Raw genomic sequence first — 17126 nt, forward strand, 5'->3', positions numbered from 1 at the left:
AAATAATTTTGGTTTGTCTCTCGTTTGTCTTTGTTAGCCATGAATTTGACTCTGAACATGTCCCCGACTTGACAAAAGAACCGTATGTTCAAGACATCCATTCCGTGGGCTCCCTCTGTAAGCTATATTTTCGAGAGCTCCCAAACCCTCTGCTTACCTACCAGCTGTATGAGAAATTTTCTGTGAGTAAGGTCACTTTTAATCAAATTCTCTTTGGAGTTTTGCTGTGATTTTAGTCAAAACATGTAAAGATTTGGTTTGGTCATATAAGAAATAGTTCTGTGACTAAAATATCTCCTTTAAAGACAGCAAAAAAGCAGTTGTTGCTAGCTAGTCCATAGTCTTCACTGTTTTCACATTTTCTTTCTTTTAGTTTCTGACTTTGATCCACTAATCTTATCACCTTTAATATTGGTTACCATAAAGTTTTAAAAAGTTATCTTTTAATAGATTTCAATGTCCGCATAGTATGGAAACAAAGTTTACTTTCTTGATACTCTGTGTTTCATTGTCGTTCAGCATCAAAGAGTAGAGTGAAAACTGAATTGTAAGTGAAGAACTTTCATTTTTACCAACAAAGCCTACTGGTTTATTTCACATTATGATTGTTGCAGGATGCTGTTTCAGCAGCAACAGATGAAGAAAGGCTGATAAAAATTCATGATGTCATCCAGCAACTCCCCCCTCCACACTACAGGTAAGTCAGGTGTTGTAAGATATCACCCAAAAGTACAAGTCAGTTGATGTGAAGAGTGGTTTTTTTCTTTAGGTTTCTAACTAAATTTCCATGGAGTTCTATGTAAACTTCCATTTGTTCAGGCGTTATGTTTATTTGTCATTGTATCCCAAGGCCTGGCACAGTGCTTGGCATTCGATAGGCACTTAGTAAATGTTGAGTTAATGAACGAATAAATGAACAAATGAATAGTTGATTCAACCTGTTTTGTTGTTTTCTTTGTCTTTTGAGCCACTGAGAAATACTGGGATGTATGATCACAAGTGTGAATATTGACTTGTGATTGCTTGAGTCCAACATATGGACACAGTACTGGATTCCAGTTTACTTGATTCCTTTTTTTCCAACCCTCTTTTCTTTTTCAAAAGGTATCCAAACTACATAGAACCACAAAATCTAACAGGTATCTCAGAATTCTTCCTCAGGAGACCCTCAGATGATCAATAAACCTGTTTTTTTGGGTGTTTTTTAGGTTTTGTTCTTATTCATTGGTTTTGTTGTTGTTTCTACTTTTTAAGACTCAGTTTAATTTGTATGTTAGTTTGGACTCTCAGAAATATTTTTGCACATATCTGAGAAGACCAAAATAAAATTGAAGATGACTGCCATTTAGTGAGAGAAAGAAAACAGTATAAATCATAGATGATGATATGCAAAAAAGCAAAAGGTAAAACTTTAAAATTTCAGTTACTGAAAAAAAATTAAATGCAGTAGATGTTTTAGTAATACACAAATAATTTAGTGCTTTCTTTTTCAAAATGGCATTGTTCATATATATATATTATATTTGCAAATGACATTACAGATAAAGGGCTGGTATCCATGATCTATAAAAAACTTCTCAAACTCAACACCCAAAAAACAAATAATCAAGTCAAAAAATGGGCAGAAGACATGAACAGACACTTCTCCAAAGAAGACATACAAATGGCTAACAGACACATGAAAAAATGTTCATCATCATTAGCCATCAGGGAAATTCAAATCAAAACCACACTGCAATACCACCTTATACCAGTTAGAATGGCAAAAATTGATGAGGCAAGAAAGAACAAATGTTGAAGAGGTTGTGGAGAAAGGGGAACCCTCTTACACTGTTGGTGGGAATGCAAGTTGGTACAGCCACTTTGGAAAACAGTGTGGAGGTGCCTCAGAAAATTAAAAATAGAGCTACCCTATGACCCAGCAATTGCACTCCTGGGTATTTACCCCAAAGACACAGATGTAGTGAAAAGAAGGGCCATATGCACCCCAATGTTCATAGCAGCAATGTCCACAATAGCCAAACGGTGGAAAGAGCCGAGATGCCCTTCAACAGATGAATGGATAAAGGAGATGTGGTCCTTATATACAATGGAATATTACTCAGCCATCAGAAAGGATGAATACCCAACTTTTACATCAACATGGATGGGACTGGAGGAGATTATGCTAAGTGAAATAAGTCAAGCAGAGAAAGTCAATTATCATATAGTTTTACTTATTTGTGGAACATAAGGAATAGCATGGAGGACATTAGGAGAAGGAAGGGAAAAATGAAGGGGGGGGAATTGGAGGGAGAGATGAACCATGAGAGACTATGGACTCTGAGAAACAAACTGAGGGTTCTAGAGGGGAGGGGGATGAGGGGATGGGTTAGCCTGGTGATGGGTATTAAGGAGGGCACGTACTGCATGGAGCACTGGGTGTTATACAAAAACAATGAATCGTGGATCACTACATCATAAACCAATGATGTATGGTGACTAACATAACATAATAAAATTTAAAAAAATAAAAAATAAAACAGCATATATTTGGCACTAAATCAACACTAAAATTCTTTTTTAATTTAGTTAACTAATATCTACATCCAATGTGGGGCTTGAACCCATAATCCTGAGATCAAGCATCACATACTCTTCTGACTGAGCCAGCAAGGCACCCCTAAAAGTTTTAATCAACATTAAAAATCAGCATTTTCCATGATTCATTGTTTGCACATAACACCCAGTGCTCCATGCAGAACATGCCCTCTTTAATACCCAACACCAGGCTAACCCATTCTCCCACGCCCCTCCCCACTAGAACCCTCAGTTTGTTTTTCAGAGTCCATCATCTCTCATGGTTCGTCTCCCCCTCCGATTTCCCCCCCTTTATTCTTCCCCTCCTGCTATCTTCTTTTTTTTTTTTTTTTTTTTAAAGATTTTATTTATTTATTCATGAGAGACAGAGAGAGAGAGAGAGGCAGAGGGAGAAGCAGGCTCCCAAGGAGCAGGGAGCCCGATGCGGGACTCGATCCCGGGTCTCCGGGATCATGACCTGAGCCGAAGGCAGACGCCCAACCATCTGAGCCACCCAGGCGCCCCTGCTATCTTCTTTTTTTTTTTTCTTAACATATATTGCATTATTTGTTTCAGAGGTACAGATCTATGATTCAACAGTCTTGCACAATTCACAGCGCTCACCATAGCACATACCCTCCCCAGTGTCTATCACCCAGCCACCCCATCCCTCCCACCCCACCCCCGACTCCAGCAACCCTCAGTTTGTTTCCTGAGATTAAGAATTCCTCATATCAGTGAGGTCATATGATACATGTCTTTCTCAAAACTAATGATGTAATGTATGGTGATTAACCAATAAAAAATTAAAATAAATTTTAAAAAATCAGCATTTTTTTTAAGTCCACACTATAGCTATAAATCATGATGATCAAGAGCCAGAAGGTAACTTAGCATTGCCTCATTGTGCCATTAATGTGTCCTGTCTTAAGAGGAATGTGGGGAATTTAAAGAAGTTCTTAAGAACCCACTGAAGAGTGAAAAAAATACAACACAAAAGAGCTTTTGTGAAGGAAGCTCAAGAAATTCAGGTATTCAACCCTGAAAAAGAAGGCTGAGGAGACAAATCTGATAACACACAGTTATTGGAGAATATTTTAAGGAGGAAAAAGACTTTTTCTTAAGTTACAGAAAAAGAAACCTAATGCAGTATAACGAATATTAGCTTTGATAGATCTGAGTTTGAATTTGCAACTTCATCACTTCCTTCGTGACCTCTCCAAACATTAATCTCAGTATCTGTGAAAAGAATACTAATAATACCTTCTTACAAGGATTTTTTTTTGATGTTAAAATGAGATCCAATGTGCCAATGAGTCTGGTCCTTAGTATTTTTTTTTAATATAAAGCATAGCAAGACAGATGGTTAGAATTAAGCCAAGACTTCTTGACTAGGTAGTTTTAACAAGAGGTACCATGTAAATATATCTTTTTTCTCTAAATTAAGAAAAAAAAGACCAATATAACATATATGTACATCATTTTAAAAAGTCAAATGGTCTGCATAGTTGCTAGTGAAAAATAAGTTTCCTGCCTCACAGCTCCCCTTTCTGATTTCTCCTCAGCTTCTGTTTCTGAATAACATGCTTATGTTTTTTATTTTTTATTTTTAGATGTTATTTTTACCTTCCTTTTAAGTAAATGAAATTTAGCTTTCTTTACCCACCCGCCCCAGTACCACACAAACACACCTTTCCCCTTCTCTCATCTTCATAGTCTGGTTACGTCAGCATTTGGAATTAAATTAGTATTCACTGTCTATATTGTAATAACTTTGTAACTGTGATTTACAACTGCACATAATATATACTAGACTTCTCTTTCCTTTCTGGGAGAACTTTGTGTGTGTTTGTGGAGCATTTGCCCATTTTTGGCTTGCTAAGTTTCTGTTCGTCACTAGTTTATCCCTGAAACTCTCTCACAGGACTGACTACATATGTTCTCCCAGTGTGTTCAGACTTCTCAGACAAGCTTTCTGTCTGTCTTTTTTTTGTCCCATGAAAACATCCCTCCTGGAGCCTTTTATCCCACTACTCAGTCCCTCAGTCCAGGCTGATTGCTCTCTAGATCTACAACACTTTCAACTCTTCCCCCTCATTGTAGAAATTCTCTTCATTGCCTCCTGCACGAGTTGGATCCTTCTTTTTGGGATCTCTTGCCGTCACCTCCCTTGTGTGTACTCCCTGCTTTGTAGTAGACATCTTTGGTAGCTTCTTGAGGAAAGCTATAAGGGAGGTAAATGTTTTGAGACATTGTTACAGAAATGCTCTTATTCTACTCTTGCATTTGATTGATAACTATAGAATTTTAGTCTGTAAATAATTTTTTCCCATAATTTTGGTAATATCACACCATTGTCTTCTAAGCAAAAATGCCACAGTGATATCTGATTCTAGTCTGCCAGTTCTTAATATGATGTATTTTGTTTTGTCTGTATCCTTACTGGATGCTTTTACACTTAGAACATACCTAGTGTTCAGTTTTCACATTGACTTGTCTTGGAGTGGGTTCTTTTTCTTTGCTTTGGGCACTTGGTGGGCCTTTTCCATCAGGGAACTTCCATTTTTGTTGTTATTATTTCCTCGGTGGTTCTCATTGCAACTTAAACCCCAGCCCTTTTCTCTGTTCTCTTACTGGATTTATTGTAGTTCTTGAACCAACTCTTTCATTTCTTACCTTCTCTTTGTCAGTTTCCATGTATGGATTTCCTCCAGGCCATTTCTTGGTTTAAAAGAAAATGATTTCCAAGAACTCCCTTTCTTGTTCCTCTGAATGCTCCTACTTTATAGCATCCTTCTCTTATCTCATGGATATACTCTCTTCTCTCTATGAGAATATTACTGGTAATTATAGGTTTTGTTTTAAATTATTCTGTTTGTCACAGTATTTGTTCCTTCCTCATTTGGCACCTCACCTTTATCAAGACTGCAAAATATTCAACAGATTTCATAGGAGCAAGAAACAAATTCTTTTTTTATTTATTTATTTTTTTTTTAAAGATTTTATTTATTTATTTATTTGAGAGAAAGAGAGAGAGAAACAGCATGAGAGGGGAGAGGGTCAGAGGGAGAAGCAGGCTCCCCGCTCAGCCGGGAGCCCGATGTGGGACTCGATCCCAGGACTCCGGGACCATGACCTGAGCCGAAGGCAGTCGCTTAACCAACTGAGCCACCCAGGCGCCCAACAAATTCTTTTTTTAAAAGTCATATTTTGTAAGTGTGATAGCATTTAACTTCATTGTGAATTAAAATAATCTTGCATAAACAGAGAAACACTTAAAATTGGCTTTAGGTAAACCTGCTTAAAATTTAAATTATATTTAGTCAAAATGGTTTAGGGAGAGAAACCTATAGGCAAACATACTTAGAGTGCCTTAGACACCAATCAGTACATTTTACAGAGGGAATCGAGAGTATTGGTTAATATTGTGGGTGAATTAAGAGGACATCAGTAAGAAGAGATATATATGGAGAGAGTGTATATGCATGTGTGTGTGTATTTATATATATATAATGGAGAGTATGTATGTATATATATCATGTATGTATATATTTCTCATATGGTGAAGTACATATGTCTCCTATATATTTTATATTTTATATAAATAAATCTCCCAACATGTTTTATTTATATCTCTTATATATTTATCCCCTGTTGTGTAGTACATTTATGTTACCTACTATATATAATGTCTATGTATTATAGGCATTATAATGTAGGGACTTTGGAGCCAAATTGCCTGTATTAGCTATATGACCTTGTGACCTTGGGCAAGTTCCTTTGCCTCTTGGGCTCAGTTTCATTGTTGTGAAATAGAGAATACTGGTACTTTTCTATTAGGATTATTATGAATATTAAAGGAATAGCACTTAGAACAAGGCCTGTTATATAAGTGCTATTTATGAGTTAATTACCCCTGCTATTATTGTGTATACCTATGCATTTACTTTTTTGTTTTATCTATAGCGTGTATGTATAAATGTGTGTGCATATATACTCACATACATATGTATCTCCTATAGATGCAAGAAAATACTATTTCTAATCATGTTTAAATAAAGTATTGATAGCATTTAACTTCATTATGAATTAAAATAACCTTTCATAAACATTGGCTTTCAGTAAGCTTACAATGTATATTGATACATATAACTTTTCTACTATATTATGTATACAGTTATTTCCCTTACTAATTGCATATGTAGCTTCTTTACTATTTATCTATTTAATCTTCCCTATTGAACATTGTATACTTTTACTTGCTATGTATTATATATTGTATATCCTACTATATGTTCTATCTCTATATATATATCTATATTTATATGGATATATATAGTATTGCCTACTTTATGTATAATCCCTTTAAAACACAAGCTCCTTGAGGTCATGAATTTTGTCATTTATCACTGTAGTCTCAGAATAGAACCTTGCACATAGTAAATGTTCAATAATATATATTGCATATACATTTTATATATTTTGTTCAACATATACTTTGTAGCTTGCTGATGTGTGTGTATATATATATACGTACACACATATAATATGTATATCCTAATATTATCTTCTGTATTCCTAATATATTACCTACAGTGTATGCCCACATGTTTTATATATACTGTTTACTATACACATATCTCCTACCCTATGTTATATATAATTCCTTGTGATATATCTCCTGCTATATGTGTTTTTATATTCTAGCTTCTTCTACATAATTTGAGTGTTAATCTCCTTTAATATATCTCTTTCCATCCAGACTTTTTAAGATTTTAATATTCACATTTCCTAGTTCCTTAAATGTTCTTGAAAAAACATGATTTTTAATAGTGTTCTCTTATGTGAATGGGCTATATGTTATTTAACCTTTTCCCTAATTTGCTTGTTTGTTTTGTTTCTTAAATTCCACATATGAGTGAAATCATATATTATTTGTCTTTCTCTGACTTATTTCACCTAGGCTTTTACTCTTTAGCTCCACCCATATTGTTGCAAATGGCAAGAGTTCATTCTTTTTATGGATGAATAATATTCCAGTGTATGTATATACCAGCTCTTCTTTATCCATTCATCCATTGTTGGACACTTGGGCTGCTTCCGTAATTTGGCTATGGTAAATAATGCTGTAATAAACATAGGGGTGCATGTATCCCTTTGAATTAGTGTTTTTGTATTTTTGGGTAAATAGTAGTTTCATTATTGGACTGTAAGGTAGTTCTATTTTTAACTTTTTGAGGAACTTCCATACTGTTTTCCACAGCGGCTGTACTAGTTTGCATTCTGTGGTGGGTTTTTTCTCTCTCAGTTTTGAACATTACTGTGAGGACCATCCATTTACATGAATCTTTTTGGGAATCTAGATTTTTTTTTTTTTTTTGGCTGAAAACCTGAAAGTGGAATTCTTAGAAATCAAAAGGTACTAAAATTTTTTCTCAATATACAGCAGTTTCCAAATGGTATTCCATGAAGATTTATGCAGTTTGTACTCTGCTGAATATGAAAATGCTCATTTCATGGGACTCTGACTAAAATTCTCCACGAGCTTTTATATAAAAACATTTTTACAATTAGATATGTGAATAAAATGCTATCTTTGGTGGTTTGATTTGCATTTCTTCTGAGGTACTTAAATATTTCCCTTCCTTCATATACCCCCCACTCAAAATAATATAATTTTATACATTTTCTAAACACATTTCTCAAGCTCCCCAACTTTACATTGTCTCCAGACCAGCCTCACTTCTGTCTGTCTGTCTGCCTTTCCTACTTAAGTATGTATAGGAGGGACCAAGATGTACCATTTGTACTCAGCTGCCGTAGATGCTGTTGAAAGGGAGACCGTGGAGCCAGGCTGCCCTTGATTTGAGAGTAACCTGAGCACACCTTGGCTTTCTCCTCCATAAAGTGGGGAGTGGTAGCACTGTGCAGGTAGGGCTGTTGTGGGAACTCGATGAGATCCCTGTAGAAAGCCTCTTGAGCAGTGCTTCTAGCTGCTGTCTGCATTTTCTTCTCAGATTCACGTTGGGCTCATCTTGGTCTTTGAGGCTCATATGCTGACCACTATTTTACTTTCGTTACTGTTTCAAATAACAGTCTTAAATTTCTGTCTCCTATACATTGTCCTTAATAGTTTCAATCTCTATACAGGTAGGTAGGGACACTTTGAGAGATGTAGGAGCTGCTAGGTAATACCTCTTTGTGTTTCTCTCTTATAACTTGCATTTAAGCTGATCATGCTTTCTTTTCCAAAAATGTTCTGCCCTGTTATTTAATATCCACCCCCTCTCTCTCTCCATATATATGTATGTGTGTGTATATGTATATATATACACATATAGTTGCTCAACTATTCTCTCCCCTTGGTGCCCACTGCAATTTTTCTTTTTACCTTTTAGGCCTGTGAAATACTGTTTTCTTTTATAAAAGAAAAGTTTAAATCCCCTCCTGTTAGTGTGTCTGCTGCAAGTAGAATAACATAACTTCATGATATCATTTGTCTAGAAACTAGCTTTTATGGAGGATTTACTTCATTGGTGTCTTTGAAACTAGATGTCTGACAGCCAGGAGCAAATATTCCTGAAGATTTTTAAAAACTAAGGCCATTTTCTTGGAACAAGTCCTGTCAGAAATGTTAATTTCTTACGGCATCTACCTTAGACCTTTTTTTCTTAGAGTTCTATAGATGTGATTACTGTATATAGAATGTAGAATTCATAATATTCTCCTGACATTTCTGGGGTAATAATATTCAGACCTAAGAAGCAATAAAAAATTTTGTTGGAGTTTGTATGGTTTCCTTTTCTATTTTTCCACTGAAATCTTAAAAATTAATTAGAAGGTCTTTATGCTGTATTCTGCTACATACTGTTTCTTTTCATTAATATGTTATATTGCATTTTCCAGAACGCTCGAGTTCCTGATGAGACACTTGTCTCTTCTAGCTGACTATTGTTCCATCACAAATATGCATGCAAAAAACCTCGCAATTGTTTGGGCTCCAAACCTGCTAAGGTAAGTTGCATTTGACTTATGACCTTAAGTAGAACCAGTCATCTTATATCAGAGTCTAATTCATCAGTGTTCCTTGAGGACAGTTTTATTTTTTTTATTATTTTTTTAATGTTATTTATTTTTATTTTATTTTATTATGTTATGTTAATCACCATACATTACATCATTAGTTTTTTTTATTATTATGTTATGTTAATCACCATACATTACATCATTAGTTTTTGATGTAGTGTTCCATGATTCATTGTTTGCGTATAACACCCAGTGCTCCATGCAGTATGTGCCCTCTTTAATACCCATCACCAGGCTAACCCATCCCCCCACCCCCTCCCCTCTAGAACCCTCAGTTTGTTTCTCAGAGTCCGTAGTCTCTCATGGTTCATCTCCCCCTCTGATTTCCCCCCCTTCATTTTTCCCTTCCTGCTATCTTCTTCTTTTTTTTTTTAACATATAATGTATTATTTGTTTCAGAGGTACAGGTCTGTGATTCAATAGTCTTACACAATTCACAGCGCTCACCATAGCACATACCCTCCCCAATGTCTATCACCCAGCCACCCCATCCCTCCCACCCCCGACCACTCTAGCAACCCTCAGTTTGTTTCCTGAGATTAAGAATTCCTCATATCAGTGAGGTGTGCATAACATCACAGCAGAGTACAAACTGTATTCCTCATACCTGTCTTTCTCTGATTGACTTATTTCGCTTAGCATCATACCCTCCAGTTCCATCCACGTCATTGCAAATGGCAAGATTTCATTCCTTTTGATGGCTGCATAATATTCCATTGTATATATATATACATCTTCTTTATCCATTCATCTGTCGATGGACATCTTGGCTCTTTCCACAGTTTGGCTATTGTGGACATTGCTGCTATAAACATCGGGGTGCATGTACCCCTTCGGATCCCTCCATTTGTATCTTTGGGGTAAATACCCAGTAGTGCAATTGCTGGGTTGTAGGGTAGCTCTATTCTCAACTTTTTGGGGAACCTCCATACTGTTTTGCAGAGTGGCTGCACCAGCTTGCATTCCCACCAACAGTGTAGGAGGGTTCCCCTTTCTCTGCATCCCTGCCAACATCTGTCATTTCCTGACTTGTTAATTTTAGCCATTCTGACTGGTGTGAGGTGGTATCTCATTGAGGTTTTGATTTGGATTTCCCTGATGCCGAGCGATGTTGAGCACTTTTTCATGTGTCTGTTGGCCATTTGGATGTCTTCTTTGGAAAAATGTCTGTTCATGTCTTCTGCCCATTTCTTGATTGGATCATTTGTTCTTTGGGTGTTGAGTTTAAGAAGTTCTTTATAGATTTTGGATACTAGCCCTTTATCTGATATGTCATTTGCAAATATCTTCTCCCATTCTGTCAGTTGTCTTTTGGTTTTGTTGACTGTTTCTTTTGCTGTGCAAAAGTTTCTTATCTTGATGAGGTCCCAATAGTTCATTTTTGCCCTTGCTTCCCTTGCCTTTGGTGATGTTTCTAGGAAGAAGTTGCTGTGGCTGAGGTCAAAGAGGTTGCTGCCCTCTCCTTTAGGATTTTGATGGACTCCTGTCTCACATTTAAGTCTTTCAACGATTTTGAGTCTATTTTTGTGTGTGGTGTAAGGAAATGGTCCAGTTTCATTCTTCTGCATGTGGCTGTCCAATTTTCCCAACACCATTTGTTGAAGAGACTGTCTTTTTTCCATTGGACATTCTTTCCTGCTTTGTCGAAGATTAGTTGACCATAGAGTTGAGGGTCCATTTCTGGGCTCTCTGTTCTGTTCCACTGATCTATGTGTCTGTTTTTGCGCCAATACCACACTGTCTTGATGATTACAGCTTTGTAATAGAGCTTGAAGTCCAGAATTGTGATGCCGCAGCTTTGCTTTTCTTTTTCAACATTCCTCTGGCTATTTGGGGTCTTTTCTGGTTCCATACAAATTTTAGGATTATTTGTTCCATTTCTTTGAAAAAAATTGATGGTATTTTTGTGGGGATTGCATTGAATATGTAGATTGCTCTAGGTAGCATTGACATCTTCACAATATTTGTTCTTTCAATCCATGAGCATGGAACGTTTTCCATTTCTTTGTGTCTTCCTCAGTTTCTTTCATGAGTATTTTATAGTTTTCTGAGTACAGATTCTTTGCCTCTTTGGTTAGATTTATTCCTAGGTATCATATGGTTTTGGGTGCAATTGTAAATGGGATCGACTCCTTCATTTCTCTTTCTTCTGTCTTGTTGTTGGTGTATAGGAATGCCACTGATTTCTGTGCATTGATTTTATATCCTGCCACTTGACTGAATTCCTGTATGAGTTCTAGCAGTTTTGGGGTGGAGTCTTTTGGGTTTTCCACATAAAGTATCATATCATCTGCGAAGAGTGAGAGTTTGACTTCTTTGCCGATTCGGATCCCTTTGATTTCTTTTTGTTGTCTGATTGCTGTGGCTAGGACTTCCAATACTATGTTGAATAGCAGTGGTGAGAGTGGACATCCCTGCCGCGTTCCTGACTTTAGGGGGAAAGCTCTCAGTTTTTCCCCATTGAGAATGATATTTGCTGTAGGTTTTTCATAGATAGCTTTTATGATATTGAGGTATGTACCCTCTATGCCTATACTCTGAAGAGTTTTGATCAAAAAAGGATGCTGTACTTTGTCAAATGCTTTTTCTGCTTCTATTGAGAGGATCATATGGTTCTTGTCCCTTCTTTTATTAATGTATTGTATCACATTGATTGATTTGCAGATGTTGAACCGACCTTGCAGCCCAGGGGTAAATCCCACTTGGTCGTGGTGAATAATCCTTTTAATGTACTGTTGGTGAGGACAGTTTTTAAAAGTAAAGCTCATCTGCTGTTTTTATGAGCATCTCCCTAAAAGAGGCAAGTGGGGCTTAGCCAAAGCATTAAAGTATGCTTTCTTCCTCTGGTCTGTTTGTGGTTTACACATTTAAAAAAAATAATGCCCTTTAAGGCTGCTGTCTTGGGATTCTCTGACGGTGTTGTTGGTTATCCCACAGATCCAAACAGATAGAATCTGCCTGCTTCAGTGGAACGGCAGCTTTCATGGAAGTGAGGATTCAGTCTGTGGTGGTTGAATTCATCCTGAATCATGTAGATGTCCTCTTCAGCGGGAAAATCAGTGCCGTCATTCAGGATGGGGCAGGTATGGCTAACAGATTTTGTTTACAAGGAACATGTGTAAACGTCTAAAGGCATGGAAAACTGCATTTCTTACTATCTCAGTTGAATAAATCTGTCTTTGGTAGAAAGCAGGTAATTTATGTCTACTTCTCAAAATGCATGGTTTAACAGTCATTTTGTGTGTGTATAGTATTTAGTGAATACTACATTAGACCTATTATGATCTAAGTTTATGACACATTAAAAAATATATCATGTCACATATTATTGATGCATATAAACTTATATTATGGAACAGTGAAAGAAAAATTTTTTTCCAAATCTAAGGTATCTGAATGATACCAGGCCTTGCTTGGTATCTTTTAAGAAAGGAGAATAGTTAAGTTACTTAAGGAATTAAAATATATGTATATATATATATGTCATTATTAACAACCTGGTATGTCACCTTCTTTTCCTCATTCAGTGTAAAGCCCTATTGTTTTGCCATTTGAAAGACTTAATGAAGAAAATGTAAAACAGCACAGATAGGTAGATAGATGGAGATTGATGTACACACACTGACACAGATTTATATTTTTTACCTATGCCAAAAATCTTGACTCTTTTCATCACTTTTCTTTCTTTCCAAAGCTTCTCTATCAAGACCCAAGTCCCTGCTGGTTTCCTCTCCGTCCACCAAGCTGCTGACATTGGAGGAAGCCCAGGCACGAACGCAAGCTCAGGTCACCTCTCCAATTGTGACTGAAAATAAATACATCGAAGTAGGAGAAGGACCTGCTGCACTTCAGGGAAAGTTTCATACCATAATTGAGTTCCCACTTGAAAGGTAAAATTCATTAAATCCTCTTCACTGATACGATTTTCATGGTCAAGTGTTCTTTTCTTTTTTTACTGTTGTATTCTAATAGTATTATATTGGTTTTGGGCTAGTCCCAGAAAAACCCATTCATTTGATTATAGATGATCTCTCATAGGGAATGATACAAATGATTTTTGAAAAGCATTGCAACATCATGTCATTTTAAAGAAGATTAAGGTTAATTATAGAAGGCAGATTTTTGGGAAAAATAGACACTTCCACTATATAGAAAATAAGTGATTTTCTCTCTGAGATATGTTGTCTAGAAATTTATTTAGAAATAAACTGGGGGCATCTGGGTGGCCCAGTTGGTTAAGCATCTGACTTTAGCTCAAGTCATGATCTTGGGGTCTTGGGATCAAGTCCTATGTTGGGCTCCACACTCAGCAGGGAGTCAGCTTGTCCCTCTGCCCCTCCCCTGCTCATATTTTCTCTCTTTCTCTCTCACTCTCTCTCTCTCTCATTCAAATAAAAAAAAATCTAAAAAAGAAAGAAAAGAAACTGGGTTGGAATAGCTTACCCAGGAAATAAAGAATGAATAATGACTTGTTTGACATTGGCTCCATATTAAGTTTAGAACAGACCAGTACTTCTCATGGTGCTGTCTCCCAGCCAGCATCAAGAGATGAATGTGTACTGTCCCACTGTGTGTGTGTGTGGGGGTGTGTGTGTGGGTGTGTGGGTGTGTGTGTGTGTGTGTGTGTGTGTGGGGTGTGTGTGTGTGGGTGTGGGTGTGTGTGTGTGTGTGTGTGTGTGTGTGTGTGTGTGTGGACCACGTCCTCTTTACGCATTCATCTCTTGATGGACACTTAGGTTGCTTCCATATCTTGGCTAGTATAAATAATGCTGCAGTAAACATAAGGGTGCATATACTTTTCAAATTAATGTTTTTGCCTTTTGGGTAATACCCAGGAGTGGAACTACTGGATCATGTGGTAGCTCTATTTTTAATTTTTTGAGGAGCCTCCACACTGTTTTCCCTAGTGGCCGTACCAATTTACATTCCCACCAGCAGTGCACGAGCGTTCCCTTTTCTCCACTGCCTTGCCAACACTTGTTATTTCTTCTCTTTTTCATTTTAGCCACTCTGGTGTGAGGTGGTATCTCATTGTGGTTCTGATTTGCATTTCCCTGATGATGAGTGATTGTTGACCATCTTTTCATGTGTCTTTTGGCCATCTGTATGTCTTTTTTGGAAAAGTGTTTGTTCAGGTCCTCTGCCTCAATCAGATTATCTTTTTGGTATTGAGTTGTATGAGTCTTTATATATTTTGGATACTAATCCCTTAGTGGATATGTCATTTGCAAGTATCTTCTCCCATTCAGTAGGTTGTCTTTTGTCTCGTAGATGACTTGCTTCGCTGTGCAAGTTTTTTAATTTGATATAGTCTCCATTGCTTATTTTTGCTTTTTGATTTTCATGCCCTTGCCTGAGGAAACAGATTCAGAAAAATATTGCCAAGGCCTATGTCTGAGAGATTACTGCATATATTTTCTTTTAGGAGTTTTGTGGTTTCAGGCCTTACATATTCTGAGTTTATTTCATGTATCGTATAAGAAAGTGGTCTAGTTTCAGTCTTTTACATGTGGCTGTCCAGTTTTCCCAACACATTTATTGAAAAAACTGTCTTTTCCCCGTTGCATATTCTTGCCACCTTTGTCATAGATGAGTTGACCATGTAAGCATAAGTTTATTTCTGGGCTGTCTTCTGTTCCGTCAAACACTTTTGGTGCCAGTCCCATACAGTTTCATCTACAGTGTAGTTCGACATCTGGGAGTGTGATACCTCCAGCTTTGTTCTTCCTCAAGATTGCTGTGGCTGTTCAGGTTCTTTTGTGGTTCCTTAAAAAGTTTAGGATTTTTTTTTCTAGTTCTATGAAAAATACTATTCATATTGTGATAGGGATTGCATTGAATCTGTAGATTGCTTTAGGTAGTGTGGACATTTTAACAGTATTAATTCTTCCAATCATAAACATGGTGTATCTTTCCCTTTATTTGTGTCATCTTTAATTTCTTTCACTAATGTCTTAAAATTTCCAGAGAACAGGTGTTTCACATCCTTGGTAAATTTAATCCTAGGTATTTTTATTCTTTTTGATGCAATTGTAAATTGAATTGTTTTCTTAATTTCTTTTTCTGCCAGTTTTGTTAGTAGTGTAAAAAATGCAAAATATTTTTGTATATTAATTTTGTATCTGCAACTTACTGAATTCATTCATTCGTTTTACTGGTTTTTTGGTAGAATCTAGGATTTTCTATATATAGTATCATGTCATCTACAAATAGTGACAGTTTTACTTCCTCCTTGCCAGTGTGGATGCCTATTATTTCTTTTTTTTTGTCTGATTGCTGTAGCTAGCACTTCCAGTACTATGTTGAATGAAGGTGGCAAGAATGCATCCTTGTCTTGTTCCTGATCTTAGAGGACAAGTTTTTAGCCTTTCACCATTGAATATGGTGTTATCTGTGGGTTTGCCATATATGGCCTTTATTATGATGAGGTATGTTCCCTCTCAACCCACTTCCTTGAGAGTTTTTGTTGCGAACGGATGTTGAATTTTGTCAAATGCTTTTTCTCATCTGTTGAGATGTTCCTATGATTTTTATTCTTCATTTTGTTAATGTGGTGTACCATGTTGATTGATTTGTGATACTGAAACATCCTCCCTCCCATCCCTGAAATAAATCTCACTTGATGTTGGTGAATGATCCTTTTAATGTGTTGTTGAACTCAATTTGCTAATATTTTATTGAGGGTTTTGCTTCCATGGTCATCAGGAATCCATTGGTCTATAATTTTCTTTGTTTTGTAATGTCTTTGGTTTTAGTATCAAGGTAATGCTGGCCTCATAGAATAGATTTGGAAACAGTCCTTCCTTATTTATTTTTTCGGAATAGTTTGAGAAGGATAGGTATTAGGTATTTCTTGATTTTTTGATCACAGATCTATTCATTAATGTAAGTGGAGTGTTAGAAGTCCCTTACTAATGTATTACTGTCAATTTCTCCCTTTATGTTTGTAAATATTTGCTTATAGGTGTTCCTATTTTGGTTGCACAGCTATTTACAATTGATACAGCATCCAGTTGGATTGATTCCTTTTTATTATGTAATGCCCTCTTTGTCTCTTGTTACAGCCTTGTTTTAAAGTCTGTTTTGTCTGATGTAGGTGTTGCTACCCCAACTTTTTTTTTGGCTTCCATTTGCATGGGATATCTTTTTCCATTTTTTCACTTTCAGTCTGTATGTGTCTTACATGTGAAGTGACTGTCTTGTAGGTCTTGTTGTTTTATCCAATCACCCTATGTCTTTTGATTGGAGCATTTAGTCTATTTACATTTAAAGCAGTTATTGGTAGATATGGACTTATTGCCATTTTGTTAATTGTTTTCTGGTTATTTTTGTAGTTCTGTTTCTTCTTTTGCTCTTTTCTCTTGTGATTTAGTGACTTTCTTTAGTGTTATGCTTGGATTCTTTTCTCTTTTTTCTGTGTGTATCTATTACAGGATTTTGGTTTGTAGTCACTATGAGGTTCATATATAATATCCTATGTA

At 36.4% G+C, this 17126-nt stretch overlaps 1 protein-coding gene across 7 annotated transcripts in view; it reads left to right on the forward strand.

Moving 5' to 3' along the window:
• ARHGAP32 (Rho GTPase activating protein 32) overlaps positions 1-17126 on the forward strand; it is a 311464-nt gene that overhangs the window by 277083 nt on the left and 17255 nt on the right. For all 7 annotated transcript variants that reach the window (XM_078058771.1, XM_078058770.1, XM_078058768.1 and 4 more), the window contains 5 exons: positions 38-182; positions 615-697; positions 9466-9573; positions 12583-12728; positions 13340-13535. In XM_078058771.1, coding sequence (XP_077914897.1) covers positions 38-182; positions 615-697; positions 9466-9573; positions 12583-12728; positions 13340-13535 — 678 coding nt within the window. The remainder of the gene's footprint in view (positions 1-37; positions 183-614; positions 698-9465; positions 9574-12582; positions 12729-13339; positions 13536-17126) is intronic.

This window comes from Halichoerus grypus, chromosome 11 (assembly GCF_964656455.1).
Source record: "Halichoerus grypus chromosome 11, mHalGry1.hap1.1, whole genome shotgun sequence".
Lineage (NCBI taxonomy): Eukaryota > Metazoa > Chordata > Mammalia > Carnivora > Phocidae > Halichoerus > Halichoerus grypus.